General features: G+C 40.9%; 1 protein-coding gene across 3 annotated transcripts in view; it reads right to left on the bottom strand.

Annotated features, from left to right (window-relative positions):
- The window catches only part of SPATA5 (spermatogenesis associated 5), a 281,723-nt gene that overhangs the window by 43,714 nt on the left and 210,922 nt on the right, over window positions 1-27,087 (bottom strand). For 2 of the 3 annotated variants that reach the window (XM_024212863.1, XM_024212871.1), the window contains exon 15: window positions 11,358-11,522. In XM_024212863.1, the coding sequence (XP_024068631.1) occupies window positions 11,358-11,522 (165 nt within the window). Of the gene's footprint in view, window positions 1-9,431; window positions 9,511-11,357; window positions 11,523-27,087 lie in introns of those variants that run through there. The other variant, XM_024212879.1, reaches the window with a different exon arrangement.

Below are 27,087 nucleotides of genomic sequence, written 5' to 3'. Positions count from 1 at the left end.
CTACATGTAGGAGCCAGAGGGGGGCCATGCCGCTGCTTCCAGGAGCCGCGTGGAGCGGCCCCTGATCCCGCTTCCCTGACTGGAGCACCGAAATGGGGCAAGTCCCAGACCCCACTCCCCAGAGGGAGCTCAAGGGCCAGATTAAAATGGCTGCCAGGCCGGATCCGGCCCGCGGGCCGTAGTTTGCCCACCCCTGCTCTATACAGAGGCATATTTGACATCTTTCTGTGTACAAAGTAGTGTGGAAAAGTGGGGGAAGAGAAAGGGGAAAGGAGGCAAACAGCAGTATTATTCTGGTAGTATTCAAACTGTGCCAGGAGTTAGTGTCACTCCTGTAGCCATGGCTGTATTGATGAACTTCCTGTGGACTGATATTTTAATAGCAGTTTTTACAAAACATGTGTCTAAACTTATTAGTACTGAACAGCTCTAGCAACGGAATATTGCCCATCCAGCCTGTAGTTGATACCCACCCCTCTCCAAACAGGAACACTTCCACTCCTTCCCACTTTTTTGTTCACTGTCATCACTCCCAAACCTCCTCTCCACCTTCCTCTGTTCCTAAGGGAAGGCACCACTAAGCTACCCTCTCCCCAATCCACAGAGGGAGAAACCACTGACCCCTTTGGCCCAATTCCCTTTATTCCTATGGGGGACCATCCCACCCCACTCTCTCTAGCTCTCTTTGCTCATAAAGGGGTACAAACCCCATAACTGTCTCTATTTTTCTCCCTGGATGGAAGGATGGAACACATGGTGTCCCACCTTTACCATTTCCTAGGTATATGTGGGGGCACTTACATGAACATTTTCATGGAGGGTTTTTTTTATTTGCTTGTTTTAATGGAAAAGACATTCCGCAATCAGGAATGACCCAGGATCGTCTACTGTAAACACACAACAGCAAAAATACCTAACGCTGCCAGTGCTACAACAATTATGAACTTAAACCTCCAAAAGTATCTAACATGGTAATATGGAGGGAAGAGAAGTAATTGGACTTCTTGATAATCTTGCTGGAACTATTATCCTGGTGTGCAAATCTTTTGAGATATTTGTGATGCATTCAATTCTGTGCTATCCAAGCACTTGTATTGGTTCTGCTAAGCAGGGGGTTACAGCTCCCATCAGTCCACTCCCCACTGCACATACCCTTCTTCTACCCAGGTAAGGGGAAAGGTCCTGAACCAGGAAGTATCCAGGCTCTGTTTGGAAGTGGTGGCCACATGGTAAGCAAGGAGATTCACAGAAGCTGAAAGAGCATCCAGGTGGCAAGCCTGGAACTTGAGAGAAGTTGAATTCAGAGCTGAATCCCCAGGAACTGTATGATGAGCTGTATGTGGAATAGGCTGTCACTGCTGGATGGTACAGCTGAGTACAGGTCTGCATGGGACCTATGGGGGAGCAGCAATGGCTGGGCAGTGAGCCAGTGCAGAGGGGCCCCAATGAGAGACACTAAGCCTTGCCTGGAAACATGACAGCACCCTATTTGCTTGGAACAGAGACTGGCCTGGAGAGGACACCCCTGGCACTAGCCCTGAGAAGTCCTGACTCTCAATTGGACTGTTCCAGTGGACAAAACCAGAACAACTAATCCTGTAACTATTTAAACTGGCTGTGTCTAGGGTATCTGCAATCTTTCCCTTCCTGCCAGCCCTGGTAAAATACCCTTTCACTTAGTCCGAGTGGTTATTGTGATCCACCAGGGCTACCGCCTACAAGGACTAGCTGCTGACAAATGTACAGTGCTTGCCTCCGAGTTGTGGTACACCTGGCACACTACTGGCACCCCAGGGGTTTGGTGTGCTGAGCAGCCCCACTAATTACAAGTCTTCTACATGTGCAGGATTCTCGTGAGAACAGTAGTAAGCAATGGTCTCATGGGAAGTCCCGTGAAACTAGTTTCTTCCTTAAGAAAAACCCACAAATCTTTACAGTGATTCACCTCATTTATTTTGAACACCGACATTGTGAAAACATTTTGAATGCCAGCTCTTTCCTCATCTTCTATCCACCTGTGCCAAACACACATCCTCAGAGCTGATAAAAGTGAGTAGGAAGGTGATGATCCCACTTCACCTTTGTTGGATGGGAGTCTTAGTTTTTTCCCACCCAAACATTTTCAATTCACAATGATTGAAACAAACAGTTTCAATGCATCGCTCCACAAAAAACTTAAGAGGTACATTTGAGGGGATGGGCACCTTAATCTTGCCGCTTGTTGGTCTCACACAGCTCACCACATAAAAATATGTATTGCTCAATAATACTTTATGTTGAGCAAAAATGTACCTTCTGCAAATACTACATTTGCCAGAAGAGGAATTCTGGTCATGGACAAACTGTGGATATTTCCCACAAAGTACGTTCTCCAACCATACACTTAGTCTGAGATAGAACCATAGACCATGATATCTGAAAAGTTCAAATTTAGGTCCCAGTCTTGTGAGGAGCTGAACATCTGTGAGATGTTGAGCATCTTCAATTCCCACTGACTTTAATGGGAGTCGTGGGGATTCAGCATCTTGAAAAACTGCATCCTTAAAGGCAAAACAACATGTGCTCATGTTTAAAAATGAACACACAGACTCAGATGCTAGGATGATTGTGGAAGCAAGATTTTCACAATAGGTGGCAATAATAACCAAAATGAACAATGCAGTGTTTTCCCCCCCCTCATATCCAGAAACTTGGGTTGCATGATATAAAATGCGAGAGTGCAATCACATTTCCTGTGCCCCATTCATATTTCTTCCCTGACCGTTCCCTTTGTCTCCTTCAGCCAATCCCAATATTGTGCCTTTCTTAGGCCAACATTCATGCTTGATTCAGTCTCCAGGTTAACGTTAGCCAAACATCCCACACCGTCCTTTAATAAAAGCTTTTGAAGATCCTACCGCATGAAGAACTGCAAGTATAAAGACCACATCCCGTTCTCATTTGCTCTATATCATTTTGTTCTTTATCCCAACCTCTCATATCTTTAGAATGTATGCTCTTTAGGGAAGGAACTCTTATTTATTCACTGACATCATGTAGGGAATTCATGATGCAATATACAATCACTTTTTATTAGCATGGAGGCTTCTTTCATATTACTAGTAGTGATATGAAGTTTTTTAGAAGTTCAGATTTTAAATACTAGCAAACTAGCCCCTGCATTTTGGAATGAGCACTCTAAGATAAAGAGCTTTTATTACAGCTAGTGTGTTGCTGCGAAGATCCTTTTCTGGCACCAAACAGGCTTTCATTTGAGCCAGGGTGAAACTTGGTTGGCATTTTGTTTTGCATTCTCTATGTCCCTTCTGTGAGTTATTGCAAAGTGAGAAAGATACATTTACATCAACTCTTCTATTTCGACTAAGGATAAATGAAAGATTTATGGGTCCCTCTCATTACTGTTATTTCCTGTAAGCATGGAAACTGATATACTATAAATATGCCAGCCGTTGCACTCACACCACAAACTGCCTTCCATAAATTTTAAAATAGACAATCCCAAAGCTAATTTTTCATAAACATATTTGTCCTAAGGAGATATTAGTACTATCCAAAGTGTTTCAATTTTTATGATTTCTAACCAGATCTAAACTCAAAAACACTCCATATACCATTTAAATTGCCACTCACTATCTCCTTCCTTGTTGTTGACTTTTGGATTTTAATCACAACATTCTTTTGAGTCGGGGCGCAGGTAGTGAATGGCAGCCCTCTTGCCCTTCTGTTTTTCTTTTTTTTTATTCAGCTAAATTCTTGAATTAAATATTTTAACAGTGGAAACTACATTTCCTGCCCCCACTCCTCCCTATTCAGTTTGTAAAGGAAGGTGATACAATCTCTCTTTTTTATTTAGTTTTTTTTTTTTTTAAGTTTTTCTACTACAAAGATCAAAATTTGTATTTAAAAAGGCAGGTGTCCCTCTTCCTCTGTGCCAAGACATGTTCCAGCTACAACCTCTCTTCTTTTCTGATTCAGACAATATAGAATTTCAACATTAGAGAACAAGCAATTTGCTCAGATATTGTCCATATGATTTTGTTTTTACTTGCACTAGAAAGTGCTTTGGGGCTTTTGATGGTTTGTATTTGTGATTATGAAAGAACAGCAAATGATTGAGAAAACCTAATTTTGACCCCTATAAGAACAGGATCGTGTGTCTGAGCTTTTAAGGCATGTATTTTATAATTCAAGGCTGCTATAATAAAGGACTGCTACATTGCAGGAAATTTATGGGGTCCAAGGAATGAGATTTAAGGAACTTGCATTAGCTGGCAAATATTTAAAAAAAAAACTTATTTGCTCTGATTTTCAGCCAAACTGTTTATTTACAGGAAGCTGTTAGAAATAGATCATATAGGCTACTGAAACTTGTCCCTAGAACTTCTTAGTGTTAGATATTACAGTGAAAAGCACCCTGGGAAAAACTGGAGGTTAGATAGATAACATAAAAGTCATGTAAAATATTATTTCTCTCTCTTTTTTTAAATAAATGTAGTATAAACTTCTCCAGAAGTTCTGGGGTCCAGAAAGTGAGCCTAAAATTTATGTTTGCAGGTATCACATTAACATAGAAGCACCCAAAAATGATTTCAGTTTTATAAAGACAAACTCTTTTGTAACTAGATATGCTGTCCCATTTGTACTAATTAAAGGGCAGGAACACTAAAAATAACTTTGTAAAGAATTAGTTATGTCAAGGTCTTTGTTGTTGTTATAAAAAGATTAAAAATAACAACATATGCTTACTTACTGTATCTTTCTCAACCCTTCCCCTACCGCTACTTCTTGTTTCAGAGAGTCCAGCAGCCATTCTGGTCAACCTTGCTTTAGGATCCTTACCAATTTTTTTTTTTTTTGGTGGATTTTGTCTCTCAAGACCATGAGACTGACTTAAGAATCTGCCTGATGACACTCAATCACTGCTCAGCATTTTAAAATATCAACATTTCATCCCACCCTTGCCACCACGACTCCTATAACAAGTAAGAGTTTGCATGATTTGAAGTGTACAAAATCAAGGTAGAAGAGTTCTAATACATGAAATGCCTGTATTTAACATTTGCAATATCAATCAATAACATTACATATTTGGATAACAGGAGTATATGAGGAAAGGGATTGGGGGTATAGCATGGACCTCAATTTTCATTCGATACAGTGAGAGCTCCCACCCAACTCTTAACTTCCGGATACTCTACAAAGAAGAATCCTCAATGGGAGGAAAACGGCACGTCGCCAACACCACTGCTAGCTCTTCTTTGGCGGCTGCAGGAGGAGGTAGCTCGCCTGTATAGCATCCAGGAGCCTGAGTATTTCAATAGGACTGCCCATGATTTCTGCCATGCTTCCAACATGGTGGCACACTGTGACTGTACATAGCATGCAGCCATGATGTCACCCATCAGAGAGAGAGAGAGAGAGAGAGAGTTTGCAGAATCTTCAACACAGTGCCTTGGCTGAGGCCAAAATAGGAAGTTACAGCATCACAGCCTGAGAGTCCATGGGCAGCTAACAATCCTGATACAGTTTTCCAGTGTTGCTCTGCAGTAGCATGGATATCTATTACAGCTCTCTTGGACTGTGGGTTTCTGTTAGACTCTGTTTAAGGAAATTGTGCAAGAGTAAGATAAATATGTCAGCATCATCTGATAATACTGATATTCCCACCTGTCTTTTGCAGCCAACATCATTTTTTGTACAAGGATGTTGTCAGCTTTGTAATGTGAGATGGATATATATCTTTCCCTGTTCATCACCTCACCTTCTCAGTGTATTTCAGATGGGGTGTTGTCTCTGCCTGTGATGACTAGCTTGTGCTTTAGTGTGTGTCACTGGGGAAACATCTCATCTTGAATGAATCAATTATGTTAATCAAATGTTTCTTATTTTCTGTAAGTGTCAAGGCAACTGTGTATTTGTATTCAACTGATGTACTCTGCTTGCTTCTGAAGCTCTGCTAGATCTGGTGACACTCCTCATACTGAAGGCTTTGTACCTGTCAAAGACAAGGTATACATCATTTGGGGCTAGCTTGTATTCAATGTAGACTCAAACTGGTCACAAACTCCTTGACGATTCCACTTGCTGGCCTGTGTACTGCCCAAAGAACTGTGGAACCATCAATGATTGTGCAGGTGACTTCTTGTGAAATATGTTTAGTTGACATCTGTCTGCAGCTGCTTCTTTAGCTTAGATTTATCCTTGGCAATCCTCATGTCAGCAGAGTCAGTAAACATTGACACAGGTACAGGAACCAACTCATGTGACAAAATATTCTTGCTCTCAACCTCTTGTGAAATTGCTTGTTAGCCTATCATTCTTGAACAGATAAGGTTAGCGTCAAATACCTTTGTTGGCCTAACCTGTCTGTGCTTTTTTTGCCACTGCGTCTCTGCTATCGTTGGTATTGTGTCATAGAACCCTGTGGGCCAGCTACATTCAAATTCTTGCATTTGGCAAATTCCAGTTGTAACTGTGCTCTCTACACTGACTGATGATGGTGTCACACTGTCACTGACAATGTTTAGTGCTGCCTCTGGGTGTTTTTACAACTGACACCCTTTGTTATTGTTCTTGGGTGCTCAATGGGGTCTCATGGATCAATGCATGGATCTCGCTTCTTCCTAATGGCTTCCCTGTCCCTTGTATCTGCAGCAATGCTTGACTTCATTTCTCCAGTAGATCTCTTGTATTTGTGCCTCTTTGGTGTTATTTAGGTTTGCAATGTCTTCCACCAGCCAGCTGCATATGTAGAGGCTCAGAGCTCAAGTTCTGAGAGTCTCTGGTTTCAGTGTGATCGCAATGATGTCACGATAGCCGTGGCCATACCTCAGTTTCAATGTACCTGTCATTCCATATACCACCATTCCATATTCCCGGTGCATGAAGAAAACAGCTGACTGTGTGTGAAGTTTTCATTACAAAATAACTGTCACCTGGTGTGTAAATCAGGAGGGAAATGGTAATAAGTGTTCATATTTCAAAATGCTCAACAGTGACAAGGCGTCATCAAAAAAAACTGTAGTGTCCAGTTGCATCCGCAGAAGTGGGTTTTTTACCCACGAAAGCTTATGCCCAAATAAATCTGTTTTTCTTTAAGGTGCCACTGGACTCCTCATTGTTTTTGTGGATACAGACTAACACGGCTACCCCCTGATACAAGGCATCATCAGGCAGGTTTTTTTACTTCAGGGTCTTGAAATTCAGAATCTACAAAAAAACAAACAAAAAAAAACAAAACAAAACAAAAAAAAACACTGTATGGACACTAAAACATGGCACTGCCAAAAACTTGCAAACTACCATACTGAGAGAGAGGAGGATGAAGGTAGCAATAGAGCAGAGTCCCACAGCTTCCTGTTAGTAGTTTTGCTATGTCAGGAGGCAGCAGCTCTGAGGATTGTCAGCAGAACTTCCTAGAAGGGATCTGGAGATACAGGAAGGGACTGACTGCCTTCAAGAAATATGAAACCTTTTAGAGAGACTGTAATCCAGTCTAAAAGCAGGGGCAAGACAGACATCTGGTTAAGCCAGACCCGGCATGGCTGCAGATAGACCTACCGTGTGAATGGCTTGGTCCTGGCAACTGCAGGGAAAATTTGCATGCAATTCTTAGAAAAAGGGAAATGCCTTTAAGGGGGCTGTAGCCAGAGAAATCTGTTTGGGGAGGGAGGGCACACACTTCAGCAAAGATTTGGGTCCTGGCTCCTAGAAGGCTTTATTCTTCCTCACTCCATCACTCGGCACAGGAGGCGAATCCAATCACAATATTCAAAAATTTCTAAAAACAACCTCATGTCACTCACACTTTAAGCCATTCAAATAACCTTTAAGTTTACTTTAGACTTTTTAGGAGCCATAAGCATATATGCTGAACATACACCAGCATCTGTGTAACTAGACAAGGGCCTGAGACGTTAAGATTAGATCTGAAACCAAACCTCTCCAGAGTTTGGGGGTGTTCCGTTATAGGAGTTTGTTTGGTCCAATATCCATAGTGTAATATAGACTGACACATGACAAACTCTCAGTTAAATAATATGCACTTTTTGATTTTAGCATTACACTTATAAGGGAAGGAGAGGACTTTACAATTTACTTGTAACTCTTCCTCTCATTATTTCTGTCCGCTCTTCTCACAAATGAAATGCTGAAAAAATAAATACAATAAAATTCCAATTATCCTAATTCACTTGATCAGAAAATCCTAATTATCCGAATGCACAGTGTGTCCCCGATGCAGCCCCAAATTGGTTAATCACCCACCAATACCGTGACAATCAGTTTCTTAGTGCCTGTTAGCACTAATCAACAGTTCTGAATTTGTATAGCAGTTCTGAGCTGTTACCTCCAGCTACTGAGACCTAGTAATTCTGTTTCAGCTGCAAGAGCAGTTTAGCAGGAAAACGTCAAAAAGAAAATGATCTGTGTTAGATCTAAAGCAGAAACTACAGATTCTCAAGGTCTTAGAAAGGGGAGAAAAAGTTGTTGATGTCATGCACCATTGCAACATTGGTAACTCCACCATCTGTGATATCTGGAAGGCAGGGGACAAGCTGCATAGATTTGCTGCAGCCGTTGGCACAATGACGACAGGTGACAGACTGTGATTAATCATTTTCATAAAAAAGATAAATAATTCACAATTAAATTATGTCCACTGTGATTATAATACAATTTTGATGTTTTAATAAATTCAATGAAGTTGTTTATTTACTCTTTAATGAAGTACAAAGTATTAAGCAAACATCTGCATTACTCCCTTTATTTCCTGTATTTCTGTATCAGTGGAAATGTAGCTCAAAATAGCACTTCCGTTTATCTGCATGCCTGGTTATCCAAAAGTTTCAGATGTCCCCCAGGCCATTTGGATAAATGGGAGAGTAGCATACATTATTTAGCAGACTATCTTGATACATCATTTATGTATATGTTCTTTAGCTAATGACAAGAAGTGATGAGTTTCCGCCTTGTGCACTAACCGTGGCACAAGAAGGATGTAGCAATAAATATGTTCATTAAGAGAAAGGAAATACGCACACCCAGCAGATGAACAGAGATATATCTGAGGGTCATAAGTGATGATAGGAAAAGATACAAGTATCTGATCTGAAAAAATGCCATGCACGGAGGCCAGATGAATGCTATTATTACTCACTGTGCTATTTTTACTCAGATTAATCTGTATTACTCACTGTCTATTCAGCTCATTTTGCAATAGTTCAACACATCTCTATAAGAAGCTCCCTATTTATACAGCATCTTATAGACACAAAACCAAGTGTTTCCTATTTCTTTTGTATACAAAAGGATAGAACAGTGGATATGGGAACTTGCCATTCAACAGCGGAAATTATTTGTAAAGCTGGAAACTGGAGACACCAGGAAGAAAAGGCCTTAATGAAACAGTGCACTGTCGGTGCCAACCGTCAGACTTTTTACATACACTTCCAAGGAACACTCACTTTAGAAGTTCTCTTTGTGCTGGTTTTCTCTGTCACTATTACTATACTTCATTGAACAATAAAAACAAAAATATTAATACCATCATAAATAAGATTACAATATATGCTATCCCAAGAACAGTTTTTTCAGCAGATGCAATCAATGACAAGTTAGCTTATTTTGCTTTTGATTCTGTACAAAGCCACAGTCAAGGGGCAGATGCTTCTCAGTGAGCATCAGTTAAATTACAGGAACTCACCACTTGTGCTTAGCTGAGTCAAGTTCAATAGGATCCCCCAAATATTCTGAATGTCTGGTATCATGCACAGCAGTTGCACTCTGGCGAGAGGATACTTTTCAAAAATTCCATTTTATCTTCCCAGAGGCTTATAACTTGGCCAAATTTGGGTGAATTTTCACAAGGGATGGCAAGAGGCACATCCCTGATACCAGGCATCATGCCAAATTTCAAGTCCTTGTTCTAAAGCATGGAGGAGCTAGCGCTTCTCAACATAATGGTTGGTTTTTTTTTAAATGTGGGAAACAACATGTTTTTCCTATCTTCATTCTGAGGCAGATAGCCAACATGGAAAATTTCATCCTAAATGGTTTAAGACTAGCAATTTTGTAAGCAACTGAAAACAGGTTCTTAAAATAGAAAGTGTTGGGCAACCTTAACTACAGGCAGCTCCTACCAGCTCCATCTACAATAACTGTGCTAGTAGAATCTAAGTATAGGCAGTGCAGGTAACATGCCAATATTTAAGCTTGCCCAACATTTCCCATCATAAGACCCTTTTTTCAGTTCTTCTGCAACAAATACAACATAGGTCCTATACACAAGAGCCTCATTCACTACACAGCCTTTATTCATTTTTAGAACACTGTCCATCCTGCGCACTGAATGAAGCAGGGGTCCTGTGGAAAAAACAGTAAGTGATTACATAATTAAAACCCAGGTCATGATGCACATGCACAAGGGGACCAAATGAAGGTGGCCTGGGCAACGTTAATTCTGACATTTCCTAATTTTTGAGTGTTTGACTTTACAACCGTAATAATGTTCTTTTAACCTTTTTTTTAAACATTTAATTTAACTAAATAAAATGAGGAAAGGATCATAGGTTCTATAGAGAAACTGAATGGACTAGTAAGCAAGGACTACATGGGTGACATTAAAATGCCAATATTTATCAACAACTACCACACAACAGTATCTGAACTATGAGTTTCCCCCTATTATTAGAGTAGGAAAGAACGGTGGTAACTGTGTGACATCTGCAGACAAAAGCTGACTTTTTCATAGGGACTTCTGTAAGCTGGAAAATAGGACTACCTTGCTCTCTCCCACAGAGAAACCTATAAGGGGGTGCTGGGGAAGAAATTCTCTCAAACTAACTCCTCCCAGAGATTCCCTCACAATATTCCATGGTTGTTCTCCCTCCACATAGAATAGGCTATGGAGCACATCCCTCAAATATGAAAGATGCCCATAGATCTGTGGGAGGCCAGAGCCAATCATCCAGGGGACCTGTGCCTTCACACTAACTTTGCGCCCATCCCCACAATCCAAAGTTCCTATTAGCATGATTCCAATACAGCCATTTTCCCAAGGACCATCCGCCCATCCCATCCCTGTGACCATGGCTTCTTTTGGAACCACTAGTGTAGTAGGAACTTCATGGTAAAGATAACTCAGCCTAAGACTATTTTTTCTGGGCAAACTCCAAGGAACCTGACAAATAAGGAAAGCATATTGTATTCTCAAGTGTGTGTGTGTGTATATATATATATATATTTGCCTTTAGAATTCCCCTCACTCAAGTAAGTTGATGGTATTTGTGTTAGATTTTTCACAAGGATAGTTCTGCGTTTTCACTCCCCAGCCACTAGCAGAGAACAGAATGTTTTACCTCTGCTCCTGAATACTTCTGCGTCTGCAGGACGAGCTCCTCTAAGCAGACTTCATCACTGATGGGCATGGAGCGAAACTGAAGTTTAAAGATTTCTCTACGAGTTTTGGCATCTGGCAAGGGCACATAGATGATTCTGTCAATTCGTCCAGGTCTCATCAAAGCCTATAAAGAAAACGTCACACAAAACCAGTTAACAAAAATGAAGCAACTCAATAATAAAAATGGCACATGGAGGATTTTCTCCTCTGAGTAGACTAACAGTTAGGCCATGAATATATAGCATCATGCTTGTATATTACGATTTTTCAATAAATGAAGAGAAACCAATGCTACTTCTCAGATTCCAATAGAGCCATGTATTGAAACCATTCTAAACAAAGTATAAAAGACATTTTCCTAAAAATAATTTAAGACTTGTTTCAAGGAGTGTTGGAACCTGGCAGATGGATAAATGGCTATTCTCTCCACAAGTTATGATCTTCAATTAAAACTATAGTAATAAAGTTAGAAAATATATATGTTACACATACTTGTTATTTTACTCTGATCTAACATCTTGTCAGTCTTTACAAGAGAAGGAAAGGTTATCCTTTCACGCCCATTCTTTTTTAATACAGAAATGGTAATGGTAGGCAGCAACCAATGACTTTCAGTTTCAATAACGAAAAACATGAAGTTTCAAGAACTCTGTAGCTTAATAACTCTGATCATCAGTATAGTCTGATCTCAGTGGAGCAGTTTTTTTCTTCTCCTGTGCCACAGGGCACTTTTAAATTAAACAAATGAAAAGAGCTACAATCTAAGGCCCCAATCTGGCAAAGTCTTATACACATGTATAACTTTCTGCACTGTAAGTAGTCACTGTGGCTTCAGTAGGACTACTCCCAGTATATATGTTAAGTATGTGCTCAAGTCTTTCCAAGAGCACAAGTTAAAGTAGAGCAATGGCAATAAAAACAAAAGCAATGTCAGCAGCACTAAAAGTGCATCGAAGATAAAATACAAACAAAGCAGAAAAAGAAAATAAAACCTACTCCACTGCGAACCAGAATGAATGTATACCTCAATTCATAACTAGAAAATAATAATAATAGTAAATGCCCCTCTGATTTAAGAACGCCATTATTTTTTCCCCCTCAGATGGAATTGTCACTGAATTCTATATGTAAAATTTCTAAGCTGAATTATTGGACAAATTCTGAGATCTTTTACTCAGGCAAAATTCCCATGGAAGGCGATGGGAATTTTGTCTGAGTAAGGACTTAAGGGCTAATTCCTAAGTAAACATAAATATTTATAAGGAGTCAGTTACCTAATTTGTGAGATCAAAGGAAGTCATTTTGATATTTTTGAAAAAGTCTAGAAATTGTTTAATTTTGTTAATGTTTCATTTGCTGATAGAGCATCTGAGAGAAATGTACATGCTGAACGCACATAAATAATATTTAAAAAACACTTTAAACTGGACAATGTTTATAAGATCCAGCCTATAACCTAAATTCTTTTTATGTTACAGTTCTCCCTTGGGCAGGGTAGTTTGAGTTCCAGTTGACTTGAGATATTGCATAGTTGTCCTGGGCTGTCAGCCAATAAGTCTTTTCCCAGCCTGATCATGTCAGTGAAAGTCATGCTGAAAAAATAGTAGGAAAGAGCCTTCCTTCCTACTCAGCACTGATCAAGTTAACACCCTTCCTAGAGTTGCTTTAAAAAGACTGTTGTGGTGCTTCGGGGTGGAAAATTGTATCCTGAATGTTAAGAGATGTCCTGTTATTTTTAAAACAAAAACACGACAATTCTCAACTAGAGAAACTGCACTATATACAATGAATTCCAACTAGCTACCCACAGCAGCATTTGTGCGTTTATTTAGGAACTTGACACACCAAAGAGACGATGCAACAAGTTTGTAATTCAATGTCTACATCATATTTATATCAGGACACTGCCATTTTTTCGTCAACATTTTTGTTAGAGGAATTTGCAAGTTTCAAGAATGGCCTGTAAGGTAGAAAGTATCAGAGGGGTAGCCATGTTAGTCTGTACACACAAAAACAATAAGAAAACTGGTGGCACCTTAACGACTAACAGATTTATTTGGGCAAAAGCTTTCGTGGGTAAAAAACCCACTTCAGATGCATGGAGTGAAAATTACAGAAACAGGCATAAATATATATTGGCACATGAAGAGAAGGGAGTTACCTTACAAGTGGAGAACCAATGTTGAAGGCCAATTAGATCAGGGTGGATGTGGTCCACTCCCAATAATTGATGAGGAGGTGTCAATACCAAGAGAGGGAAAATTGCTTTTGTAGTGAGCCAACCACTACAAAAGGTACGGTATTCGGTATTATATTGCATTCCACTTGCTCCTAAGGAAATGCTTATAGCTAATCTTATAACATACAGAAAACCTGAAATGTTCATGAGTACAACGGTGAATTTCACTAAATTTAGGGTTGGTTTAATCAGGAAACCTACTCAGTTAGGATGTTTCCTATGGAGATAATTAGCCTAATAATAGTGAATGACAAAGACTGCTGTTTAACCAGTATTAAGAAGTATTAGTATTAAATTCTAAGATCTAAGAAGTAATCCAATGAAATTCAAAAAGCAGAAGAAATAAAGATGAAATGCAGTGAATATCATATTTATTTTTGTGCTGTTTTTAGCACTACTTTTCACTTCAATGTTTTTTCAGACTGCTTCATGTTTTATGTAGTCTCTAATTGGTGGCCCAAATAAAATATACTGTTCTATTTTGGCTTTGACTTTACTATATTTTCTTCTTAAAAGATAGAATTTTTTAAATTAAATTTGAGTTACGGATGTGCTTGGAGTCCCCAATCAAGTTAGGGCCGCCACCCTGTGCGAGTTGCTGTATATACACATAATAAGAACCAATACCAGCATTTAAGAGCTTACCATCTAAAATCAATAAGACAAAGGGCAGAGAGGAAGTATAGTTATTTTACAGATTGGGAAATGGGATACAGAGAGATTAAGAGACAAACCTTCTCCTACATCCAAGCTCTACGTGGGACCAGACAAATGGTGGCAAGGGAGTTGATCGATTCTGAGGTTTGTGCTAGCCCTGGTGAAAGGTAGAGCAGTGAAAAAGTGAAAATAGATATTTTGGTGCGCACACACATAAGAATAGTTCTTTGTGTTCCTAAGCACTTTTCACAAAGAATTATAAAGTGCTTTACAAATGTTGTTTGAAACTCAACACCCCTGTGAGGTACCTAAGCATTATTACTCCCACTGGGGAGATAAGGCGCAGATAAATTAAGTAACTTGCTCAAGATCACACAAAGTCCATGGCATTTATGAGGATAAGAACCCAGATCTCCTGACTCCCAGGCTTGTTCTTTAGCTACAAGATTATTTTTCCTCCTTCAAACCCTGAGGACCCCAATCATTTTGTCTCTGTTAAATCCCACCTCCTCCTCAGATTGACTATGCTTCTCAGCAACAGTACTTCCTTCCTGCTGGCTCTCTCTCTGGGGCCAGCCAATCGTACCACAATAAATAAAAGGCTAAATCTTAAAATCAGATGCGAGTCTTCCGCAATAAAAATTACCCAAATGACCACAGATTTAGTATAGACTAGCAGTCCATTGGAATAAGATAGTTACAAAGAATGCTTTAATTGATTTAGGCCTTGTCTAGCTAGGGGGAGATTTAAAAAAAAAAAAATCAAATTATCTGATCTGAAATAAAATTTAGTACCTAGCATAGACAAAGTTAACACCTTTACAAATACAGTAGGTGGTCTTGCTGTAATCTAGATTCTTTCGTAGGCTACACCATGACCAGCTAACATTATTTTAAAGGTGTTTAAACTGTATCTACACTAAGTGGTGTTTCAAATCAGATTAGCTAACTTGATTTTTTTTTTTAATCACCCCTTTTCTCATACTGTAGACAAGGCCTTGTATGTAGGTAGAATTTTGAATGTTTTATCTGTGATGTCAGAATGATTACTGTGCCTTACTTTGAGAGAACATGAAACAATTTTAGGCCACACATTTAACTTTATGCACATGCTTAAGTACTTTCCTGAACCACACATCTGCCATATCTACAGGTTTTCATTTCAGGTGTGCAGGGAAAACTACCTTCCATCCCTCCCCTCCAGGAAAGGTAACCAGAGGTGGCAGTCAGAGCTCTCCCCACTTCCCTAAGAATCTGAGAGTAGTTTTTGGGTGGGGGAGGAGAGAACAGCAGATACTGTTTTTACAAAAGAGGTGTGGGCAAGAGGGAGCAGAAAGAACCCAGCTGTTCCAGGTCACTCTGTTCTCTCCTATGAAAAATGGCTCAGATACCCCCTGAATCTCCAAGCCCAGGCCAGGAGAGAGAGGGATTGAAGAACCCCTGCAGCTGACCCCCCTGTCCCACATTCGGGGTGTGTGTGTGTGTTGTTGATAAATCCCTGGAACTGATCATTGCCCTTCAGGGCTAGATGTGTGTCTGGACGATAGGTCCATCAATGGCTATTAGCCAAGATGGTCATGGATGCAATGCCATGCTCTGGGTGTCCCTAAACCTCTGACTGTCAGAAGGTGGAACTGGACAACAGGGGACAGATCACTTCATAAATGCCCTGTTCTGTGCATTCCCTCGGAAGCATCCAGCATTAGCCACACACACACACGTCTAGCCTTGAAGGGCATTGACAGGATACTGGGCTAGATGGACCATTGGTCTGACTAAGTATGGCCGTTATGATGTTCCTAAGGGAAGAGCCACTGGAGTTCACCCTCGCCCCACACAAGGAAGTGGGACTGAAGAATCCCTGGAGCTTCCACTACAGCTGCAGCAGGAACAAAGGGGAGTGTAAGATGAAGAGGCTGATGTGAATTGTGGGGAGCACAGAATTAACTGTTGGCTGCTGAAATGTGAAAAATCGATTTGGGGCTAGAAGCACACAAATAACTAAGGGGGCTGATGGGGCCAGAATGAATTGATGTAAGGCTAGGAAGTACATAATTCATTTATGGTGAGGTGCTAGGATACAAAATGTGGGGTTAGAAGGCATACAATTAATTAATTGGAGTTTGGGTAGAAACCCTACGTACCATCAAGCAATACTTATGCAAATGTGTTTATTTTTGTCATAATATGTTGGCAGGTGTCGAATGGAGGCCTGAATGCACATAAGCCATAGGTTACTGGTTGTAGGCTATGGAACACTATACAATCTCTGTTAATAAAATATCATCCAGAAGGGCACAAGGGTTCAGAAGAGTGAAATGATAATCAAGTAACATGTACCATCACAAATAATAATATAACATTTTCAATTAAAATGAAAATACTATTGTTTATAAAAAAAATGTTCCTTAATCTCTCAAACGTTTTAATTTGAGAAGTGTTATTTGAGGCAGATGTATGGAAAGCTTACCTACCTTCTAAAACAAGGGTATTTGTGTGTGTAATTATTGTAGATAATTATTCAGGAAAGAAAATCTTAAGTCTGTAAAGCCCAGGTAAACTATTTGTGGTTCCTGTTGAGAATGGAAATACTAATTCTTAAACTAGAATTAACCTTAGGGCTTCACTAATTTTTTTTAAAGCATGTCATTAGTTAGCTTGTTAGAGTGTCATTAGTTAGCTTATTAGAGAGATATTTAGCCACAGCAAGAACTACATTGTCAAGCAATGCAGAATTAAAAAGACGCTGCCAATATTATAGTAAGTAAATAAAGCAGGCATAGTTTTTTCAGCTAGGATTGAAGAAAATCCCATAGCCTCTGACATACTTCTACATTCATGCCTAATCTCATTAACATCTTTCTGATTTCATCCTACAGCAACCTACTTCCTCTATATGGCCCGAGAAGGCAACTTGAGATTTGAAAGAACAATGTAATACATGAAGTCCAGTGAAGTTTCACAAACATTTTTTTTCCACTAGCAAAATGAAAACTGCACAGATTACATTGAACATGAAGGGGTATTAAGTTCAGGAAGTAACCGAATTTAAGTTGGAGGGTTAGTGTGTTGAACATTCCCCATTGTAATGAATCTCCATAAATAGGTTCTTCTATTAAGTTAGGACATTTTTCCTTTAAATGACCTTTCCTACAGAATCTATATAGTGCATCACGAAAGTAGTTCAGTCCAACCTTAGAACCCATTGGGATCAGACCTGAAATGAGAATTAGAGAACTGAGACATAAGGTGGCAGGGCCGGCTCCAGGTTTTCTGCCGCCCCAAGCGGCAGAAAAAAAAAGAAAGCCGAGCGGCGGCACTTCGGCGGCAGCGCAATCGCGCCGCTACATTCTTCGGCGGCAGCTCAAAGAGGAACAGAGGGACCCGCCGCTGAATTCCTGCCGAAGACCCGGACGTGCCGCCCCAATAGCGGACGGAGTGCCGCCCCTTTGTATTGGCCGCCCCAAGCACCTGCTTTCCTGCTTCCTTAGCTGGTGCCTGGAGCCGGCCCTGCAAGGTGGGTAAGGTATGTCTTTTATTGGACCAACTTCTGTTGGTGAAAGACACAAGCTTTCAAGCTTGTTTCTCTCACCAACAGATGGTTGGCCCAATAAAAGATATTACCTCACCCATCTTTTCTTTCTAATATCCTGGGACCAACAGGTCTATAACTACACTGCAACTGGAGAATTGGAAAGAGCAGAACAATCTGCATCCTTTGTAACTAAGTCCTTCTAACCTAAACTAACAGACTCTTTATATGAACCTGATTTCTTGTGAGCCCTACTGAAAAAATGCTCCTCGAGATTGGAGGTATTTTAAAATCTTATAATATAATCCAGCAACTCAATTATTAACTTCTATCACCATAGTATCTGAGCACCTGCAAAGCATTTAAAAATAAATCTCTTTCTTCCTAGCTTGTATGAAAAAGAGCTTGATTACTTTATAGTTTGAGGGACTTCCTGTTTGGGGTCAGCGTATTGTGTGTGACAAATCTATCAAGGAAAAGCTAAATTGGAGATGTGAATTCTTTAACTGCTAAAGAAGAGGTTTGTTTCATGACCATTTTTATATCTTGTAGGAGTGAGTTCCATAGTATAAATCCAGCTCCTATAGAAGTGCTTTGCCCATACTCAATAGTTTTCCCCCTATTGGCTGACATTTTTATTGGTACACTGGAACACAGCTGGTCATGATCATGAAGGAACAATCCATGAAGTTCTTTGAATATCAGGATGTGATGATATGGGGCATTTCATAGAATCATAGAATATCAGGATTGGAAGGGACCTCTGGAGGTCATCTAGTCCAACCCCCTGCTCAAAGCAGGACCAATCCCCAGACAGATTTTTACCCCAGTTCCCTAAATGGCCCCCTCAAGGATTGAACTCTCAACCCTGGGTTTAGCAGTCCAATGCTCAAACCACTGAGCTATCCCTCCCCCACAATACAGAACTTACAAATTCCAATACAGAACTTACAAATTCTGGTTAATGTTAGGAAATTGCTGAACATGGACTGCTTCAGCAGATATGGAACCCATCATTTACTGACAGGGGCTGTAGAACGTATCTTCTGGATCAGGTACAATGGTTGTCATTAGATCTTAAATGGTTGCTTAATCAGGTGGCAACACCTTGGAACAATGGTTAGGCTGAAGATAGCTAGTTCCTCCACTCTCTCTGCAAAGAGAGGGAGTGGAAAATCCCCAGCAGGAGAAAAAAGGATTCATAAGACATTGTTTGTAGGATACATAAACTCAACAAACTCACAGAGCAAGACAGAGGACATTTTGCAAAGGAGAGAGGGACACGCTTTCATGGCAGAGTTGTCCTGTCTAACTTGCCAAGAGGAAAAGAAAGCTAGCTGACAGAGAGGGAGAGGGACTCCATGATTCTGAAGGAAAGCCATGAACTGCAGGTGGAGGATCCTGGACACCCCAGAGGACTCTGCCCAAGCTCAAAGAACTCCCCAGGAAACAGACAGTGAAACCATATAGCTGTGTTTATTTTTTTGTCTAGACTCGTGTATCTCTTGCATTAAGTAAAGCATAATGGTGTTTAGAATCCTGTGCAAAGCCTGTCTGTGTGTCTGTTCACTTCCACTGTCACATACCCCTCAAGAGTTGAACTGGAAACCCACAGCACCCAGACAGCTGGAGTTTTGAAAGGGCTGTCCTTAAGCTATGGGGGAATCAGAGGTCAGCACTAGTCTCGGGGGGGGAGGGGGGGGGTCTCAGCTCTCAGAAGAGGGTGCTAGACAGAGGACCTACACCTCAACAGTATGCCTAGATTCCCCAACCAGGGGCAGTGTTTGGACTCTGTTCAGATTCAGGGGGGTTAAAGAGCAGGACCCAAATGCAACAGCCTGGTGAGCATCCAATCACAGGGAGCTCTACCAGGGCTTTGTCTCTGATGTAGGACATAGACCCTGAACTGGAAACTGCGTTCAATGGGAGCAGGCTTGCCTTGGTAACAGATGAGTTGCTGTGTTTTGCAACAGATGGATTTTTTTCCAGAGTGTATGTCTTAATTCCTAGATATAACATGTTGAAATATTCAAGTCCAGAGGATGCATAGAACATCATGGCCTGATGTTAGGCCTGAGTTAGGATGAAGCTCAATCATTTGGCCAGTTGCAAATAGCAGTGGATCTTTTTGATCATGATTGCTATTTGAGCATCTAATAGAAAGGACTCCAAAAGCACACTATGGTTGTGGACGGACAATCAAGGGCAAACATTACAGAGGAGGCAAGTTCTTTGAAGTTCTTCTGTCTTTATATCAGTATCAGTATATTAGTCTTGCCTGGGATCAGCTTCAACCAGCTACTCCATCCAGCAGCTGATTTGGGGGTAAGCAGTAAGAGAGCTGGGGGATGGGTTATTATGGCTGACATAAAGCAGACATAAAACTCACTGTCATACTGCTTCAGTCAGTGTTGTCTGACCAGTTTCTCCAATAGCTATACATACACATTGCAAATCTGGCAGGGGGATTGTGACATGTGGAGCTCCACAGAGGTGAGAGGTTTGGAGGTGGAGAACAGTTGTCCATAATGCCCCTCGCAGTTTAATCGGAAAGGGACCTGAGCTATTTCAGGGCATTTCCATTCACCCCTGCAGTTTATTTGATGATCAATGGTATCAAATGCCAAGGAGAGGTCAAGCAGGACACGTATGAATATACTTCCTTTGTCTTCAGATCGGAGTCATCATCAACCACAGTAAGTAGTGCTATCTCGGTGCTGTGCCCTGGCCTGAAGCCTGAATGAGAGGATCCAGTGTACTTACAGCTCCGAGGTGGTACTGGAGACTCTTTTTGCTGGTTTCTCAGATTGCTTGATGGGGGGTGGGGGGGGGGGGGGGGGGGGGTGGAGCTTCCCCCACTTTAAAAAAAAAATTAAAATAAAATTAATGGCGATATCCTATCTCCTAGAACTGGAAGGGACCTTGAAAGGTCATCGAGTCCAGCCCCCTGCCTTCACTAGCAGGACCAAGTATGGATTTTGCCCCAGATCCCTAAGTGGCCCCCTCAAGGATTGAACTCACAACCCTGGGTTTAGCAGGCCAATGCTCAAACCACTGAGCTATCCCTCCCCCCTTATTATCCCTTTCAGCTCATCCAACACCTCCTACCGGTTCTTTTCTTGGAAGACCTATTCCCCAGCTACTACCCTCCTGACTCTCCCAAGATTTATGCAGATTATTCTCTGTTCTTGTTAAACAACATCTAAATTTGCACTCAGGGTGGGCTAGTATGATTTTTAAACCTATTTAAGACCAATTATTTTAACTATTGCATTAATGAATGAGAATTTTATAAAATGATTTGGGTCACAGAGAAATAATTCCTCCAAAATGTTTTAATTCTTCTATCATCAGTTCTTATACAAGGACTTCACATTATATAAAAATCAGGCTGCACAACATTTCTGTCACATCAGACTTGCACAAGACCTGGAGCATTGTGCAAGTTTTCAAGAAAAGACTTGATGCCTTTGACAGCAGGTGTTCAGGAAGAATGTGCAATATCAAGTGGCAGTACTTTGTGAAGAGCAGTGAACAGGGCAGGAACATTTTACATGGTTATTAACAAAATGTAATAAAAAAAGCAAGGAAACAGATGGCTTGATCTCCCAGCGAGATGTAACACAACTCAAACAGTGAGAATGTTTATTTCAAAAGAGTCAGCAGAGAAAACAATAAAAGGATGGAGCAGAAAAACACCTAAAAAACCCTACGCGTAACTTATCCTTCACAGTCAACTGGGAAGTGCCATCCATTGCTCTTATATACCTCCTAGGTACAACAGAGACAGGCACATATCAGTATTTTTACATAATTTTTTCTTCAGCACTGTTTTGAGTTGTACTCTGCTGCAATGCATCATGTCAATAGAGTGAAATCCTTCTACATAACTCATAGTACAGCCTAAAGTGAGGCTCTCTTTTTGTAGCAATAAGGAATAAAACACTCAATATCATTGGCTTAAGACAGGGATCGGCAACCTTTGGCATGCAGCTCGCCAGGGTAAGCACCCTGGCAGGCCGGGCCAGTTTGTTTACCTCCCGCGTCCGCAGGTTCGGCCGATTGCGGCTCCCATTGGCCGCGGTTCGCTGTCCCAGGCCAGTGGGGACTGCTGGAAGCGGCGTGGGCCAAGGGATGTTCTGGCCGCCACTTCCCGCGACTCCCATTGGTTTGGAGTGGCGAGCCGCGATCGGCTGAACCTGCGGACGCAGCAGGTAAACAAACTGGCTTACCCTGGCGAGCCACGTGCCAGAGGTTGCCGATCCCTGGCTTAAGAGATCTTCAATCCCTTTTCAGCATTCTGTATCCATGTTTACCATATTGTATCAAAACCTAATGTTATTCTATTTTTCCATTAAGCAGGAGAACTGACTCATCTTTACATAAGCAGGGATAAAACTAAAATCTTGGAAACTGTTTTTCCAAAAACAAGATTTCCTCCTATATACTATGTTGCCACTGGGATAAACAGAGCGCCGTTGAGCTCCCTTGGCTTTACTGCAAATTAGAGTCACATGCAGCAACTTTTGTGAACTAGAACAGAAGTGTAGGTGACAAATAAATGTCAATCATAATAGGGTTTGCCAAAATTGCTTGAAGAAAGTAAAACTGTCCTGAACACCTTTGTACAAAACAGAAATCAAACTTGAAACTGCTCTGAGAGAAGAGTACTACAGTATTTAAATGAGTTTGCATCCCTCAGTTTTTCTTGGTTGAAGTCAGAGATAGAAACAGGACTGAAATACCATGAGAAAGGTCAAAATATTTCCTGACCAGCCAAAATTGGAAAATACAGGAATACTGTAGACTTTTTAATTAGCTGTGAAAGAAAGGAATCTAGTTTAGGGATTGCATCAAAGCTGTCCATTTTATCCTCTTGCTCCTCATACAGCTTGCAGCACATCCTGTTAATGGATTCGGTCTTCTTCCTCACATGTCTGAGTGACTGTGGACTGAGGACCTGGCCCTCCTGCTACGGTCTTCCTGTGTCAGAATTTATCTAACAAATTCAAGACTGATATAACATGGAGAAGGAAGACTTGCCACCCTCAGAGAGACAGTTCATTGCAGCAACGAGACCATGTAAACACAGGTGCTGACTTTGTACTGTAAGGGAGATGGTAGCACTAGGCTCTGATTCCTCACTCGCTGCACTGGAATGACAAGAAGAGAGGGTGGAACTGGGACTACTCACAGATCCATTCTCTCGCCTTGTCCTTCAGAGGAGGAGTAGGAAAGGTGAAGCTGAGTGCGAGCTTATCTTCTTCACATCTCAGAGCTGGCTGCCATGTTTATGGTCTCCTGTAATTGTAATGAATGGAGCTCTGGGAACAAAGATGCAGTGGTGGGGCAATTAATACCCTGAGGAATTTTCTTATTCCTCAGTTTAAGAATCCTGATTTAGTACCTCACAAACTCCATCATTCTCACTTACTCTACAGTGTCTAATTTCTTGAAATGAGCAAATGCAGATGGAATGGACATATTAGGGCATCCTGTCCAGTTCCCTGCCAGTACAGGATTGGTCACTAATGTACATTTCCAAATGTTTTGCTTAGACTAGTTTTAAATATCTCAAGAACTGGGGCTTCAACCACATTCTTTGGCAGACAGCTCTCCAAGTAGTTAATTTGCAACTGTAGAACCTGTAGATGTCCAAGGTATTTTAGCTACTTTAAACAATGTAATCAGCTGGTTGAGAAAAAAAAAAAAGCGTGACACACATTTGAAGCCAAGCCTCTACATTGCCTCCACGTTGCCTCCACTTGTGAATAGTCTAACCCCTGTAAATAGTGGACCAGATTGTGAACTCTATAACTTCATTATGAATCTGAGACTATTCCTCTGAAGTGAATGCAGCTGTTCCACACTTACACCATGGTAACTGAGTTCAGAATCTAGCCCTAGGTGCTGGAACTACAGGTGCAGGAGAGTACTGCCACACCCTCTGGCTTGAAGTAAACAACAACCCAAATACATAGTTTCCGCCTTCAGCACCCCCACTATAAAAACTGTTTCAGCACCAGTGAATCTATCTTATTCTAAGTAGCCTTAGTCTACTTAAAGACCATGAACAAGTGTTCATGAATGTACAGCTGTCTGAATCTGCATCATGCAGGTGCACATTTGAACAAGTGCAATTCGGCATGAACAGAAGTAGAGGCCAGTGGCTGAAAACCCAGCTCAATATTTCTTGATGATTCTCTGTGGATCAACCAATAGATTTATGAGGATTTACTAGTAGCCAGAGGCTTAAGTATACATTTCTCAGGGGGTATCTAACATCTTATATCTAAGACTGAAATTATGCAATAACTTCAGCTCAGTATTTTTAATTTTTTTCACCTTAATAAGTTCAAACAAAGAAACCCAGATCCTGAGAGTATATGAAGACTAATTTCACACAGTCTCTGACTTAGTGTGCGTGTTTCAGGTGTTGTCTCTGCTTATACAGCATTAGGTATTATTTATCCTGAGAAAGGATGGTAGAATCTGGTACAAGAAGAAGCAGGAAGTCAATGTTAATTTCTGCATACCTGCTGCATCTCTGCTTGCAAAACAGACACTTGCATACACATATCTTTAGATTAATTAACCATAATGGGACTATTATAAAGCAATGGAACATAATAATATTAATGAGTAATAATACTTTATACACCTGTATCAACTTTTGTTCCAAGTTCTGTACGGTATAAGATTATTACGCTTCCAGGTCCTATTGTGTGTTCCTTGTACACCCAAAACTCCCCGGAAGTAATTGGGAAGCTAATAAATGAAGCCCTTTTATTTTTGGGGGATAGGGAAACATCCTACAAGTTATGGGCATGATGCAGGAATTACTGGGAGAAATTCCATGGCCTGCATGGCACAGGTAGTCAGACCTAGTAACCATAATGGTCTCTTCTGGCCTTAACATCTATGGACATCCACGTTACAGATGAATAAACAGATGAAGAGGTTCAGGGCTGGTCTACACTACGGGGAGGGATCAATCTAAGTTACGCAACTTCAGCTACGTGAACAACATAACTGAAGTTGACATACTTAGATCCACCTACTGCAGTGTCTTCACTGCAGTGTGTCGATGGGAGACGCTCGCCCATCAATTCCCCTTGTGCTTCTCATTGAGGTGGAGTACCGGAGTTGACTCTAGAGCGATCAGCGGTCGATTTATCGCATCTATACTAGACACAATAAATCGACCCTCCGCTGGATCAATTGCTGCCCGTGGATCCGGCCGGTAGTGTAGACAAGCCCTAAGCCTCAACACCACAGGAGGAGCTCACAATCAGTATTTCTCCCCTGCTCTGATCTTACTTTGAGGAGGAATAAGTCACTTTGCCACTTTTCAGGGTACAGCTAACTCTCGCTCCCCTGCGCCTGGCCAAGGTTGCTGCCCAGTGTGTGGAGGGGAGCAGACTCGTGGTTCTGGCCACTCTCTTCATCTTAGTTTGTGATGGAAGTTTCAGATATGCAGCCCTAGTTCAGCCACACTCAGAGCAGGAGGTGAGGGTGGCTTTACTTCCCACTACTTTCCTGCATATAGCCACATATGGTCTAGGGACAACCTAGTCCTTTGTGACTTGCTAGGCTGCAGTGTCAGCTTTTGGCAGAGAACAGGAATCCTGACTCCTAGTCCTCTGCTTTAATTGCTAGATAGCACTTCCGCCTTGATTTGTAGTAAAATGATTTTCAGTAAAGTCAAAATTAATTAAAAAACCACAAATCTACCAGCTAATAAACAACATAACACACTTTCTTTAGTGCCTGTTTGTTTACGTAAGCAACTCCTCGGTACTCCTAACTAAGAAGTGCTAAACCTCAGGAATGTTAGTTACTTTCTCCCCCACTCCTTTTGGGGTAGGGGTTTTAATAAAAGAACCCCTTTAGAAAAGATAATTATGTGTAATGGAACCTGGAACCAGACTCTCTTGGTAATTAATCACCCAGGAGCCATTGCAATCCTGCAGGCTGTTTCTGACAGATTCTGAGTACTTTACAGGAATCACTAGGATAAGATATGCCTGGGCTGGCTTCTCACAGGGACTGCTCGTGTAGAAAGGGCTTTTTGGTTTTCTTTTGGTTTTTAAGTTTTATATATCTAGACAGAGATTGACACACACATGCGTGTGTGTGTGTGTGTGTGTGAGTGTGTGATATAAAATTATTTCTTTACATACATGGAACAAATGCAGAACTCATTTATTGACCCAGAGGTGAAAAAATCCTTTTCCTCTTCTCAGCAAAGTAGAGCTATCCATCACTTAACAGAGATACTTCCTGTTTTCAAGCAGTTGGGAAGGCATGACTTCCAACCCAAATACTTGGCTTGGCAAGCTATTGCTATGTTGATAGATGCTTTTATAACCACTTCATTCCACCTGAAGTTTCAGTATAAAAGGAGAGAGGGTCCGCACGCCCCCTTCCCCCCCCCCGCTTCTGAGGGAGTAGAAAGAAAGGGAGAAGGAAAAGGAAGGAAAATACCACAGCTTAACAGCTGGATGACAGAGGTTAGCATAGCTCTGACAGATGTTACTGTATAACCTCAAAATGACATGTTAGAGAGAAAAAAAAACTGTTCCTTGTAGGAAAAGAAAGAGAATATTGAACTCCAGCCAAAATATTACAAGTCTCTTCAAAAGCTTTTGAAAGCTATAACAAAAATCTACCACATAATACAGTATTTTTCATACATATCCTATGCTTTTGGATTACCATTGCCTCAAGTGATTCAATTACCAGCGCTGGATAAGATTCTTTTCAGAAAAGCAGTCATCCTCACATGACAAAGTACATAGCAGGTCAGTTATGACTGTGCCTGGTTAATAACACCTTCCCAAGAAGCTCTGCTAACTAAATGTGCTTCTAAGCTCTTCTCAAGATCTAAATATTTTAGGGCATGACAAACAGCAGTGAAAATGTTTTTCGTGAAAGGAAGACATATTTGAAAACCCACATGATATGTTTTATATAACTTTTAGTTGTATCAATTTCTGTATTGCTTATACATAGTTACTTCTGTGAGTATCCTATAACAAAAATCCTGCAGAGCTTACCTGGCCTGTGACCAAACTTTACAGACCTGGCTATCAAATCACAGCTACATGAAATGTTCATAGAACACAACGGTCATGTTCATCCTCATCAGAAATAGCTTGTTGAAGAAGGGTAAAGAGGTAATATCATAGGACTGGTTTCCAGAAGCAGTGTAAAATTAAATAATAAGTTTCAGTTATACTGATCAAAATTCAATTAAAG

The sequence above is a fragment of the Terrapene carolina genome, unplaced genomic scaffold (genome assembly GCF_002925995.2).
Source record: "Terrapene carolina triunguis isolate 2854851 unplaced genomic scaffold, T_m_triunguis-2.0 Scaffold66, whole genome shotgun sequence".
NCBI classification, from domain to species: Eukaryota; Metazoa; Chordata; order Testudines; family Emydidae; genus Terrapene; species Terrapene triunguis.
This window is presented reverse-complemented; position numbering and strand designations above follow the sequence as displayed.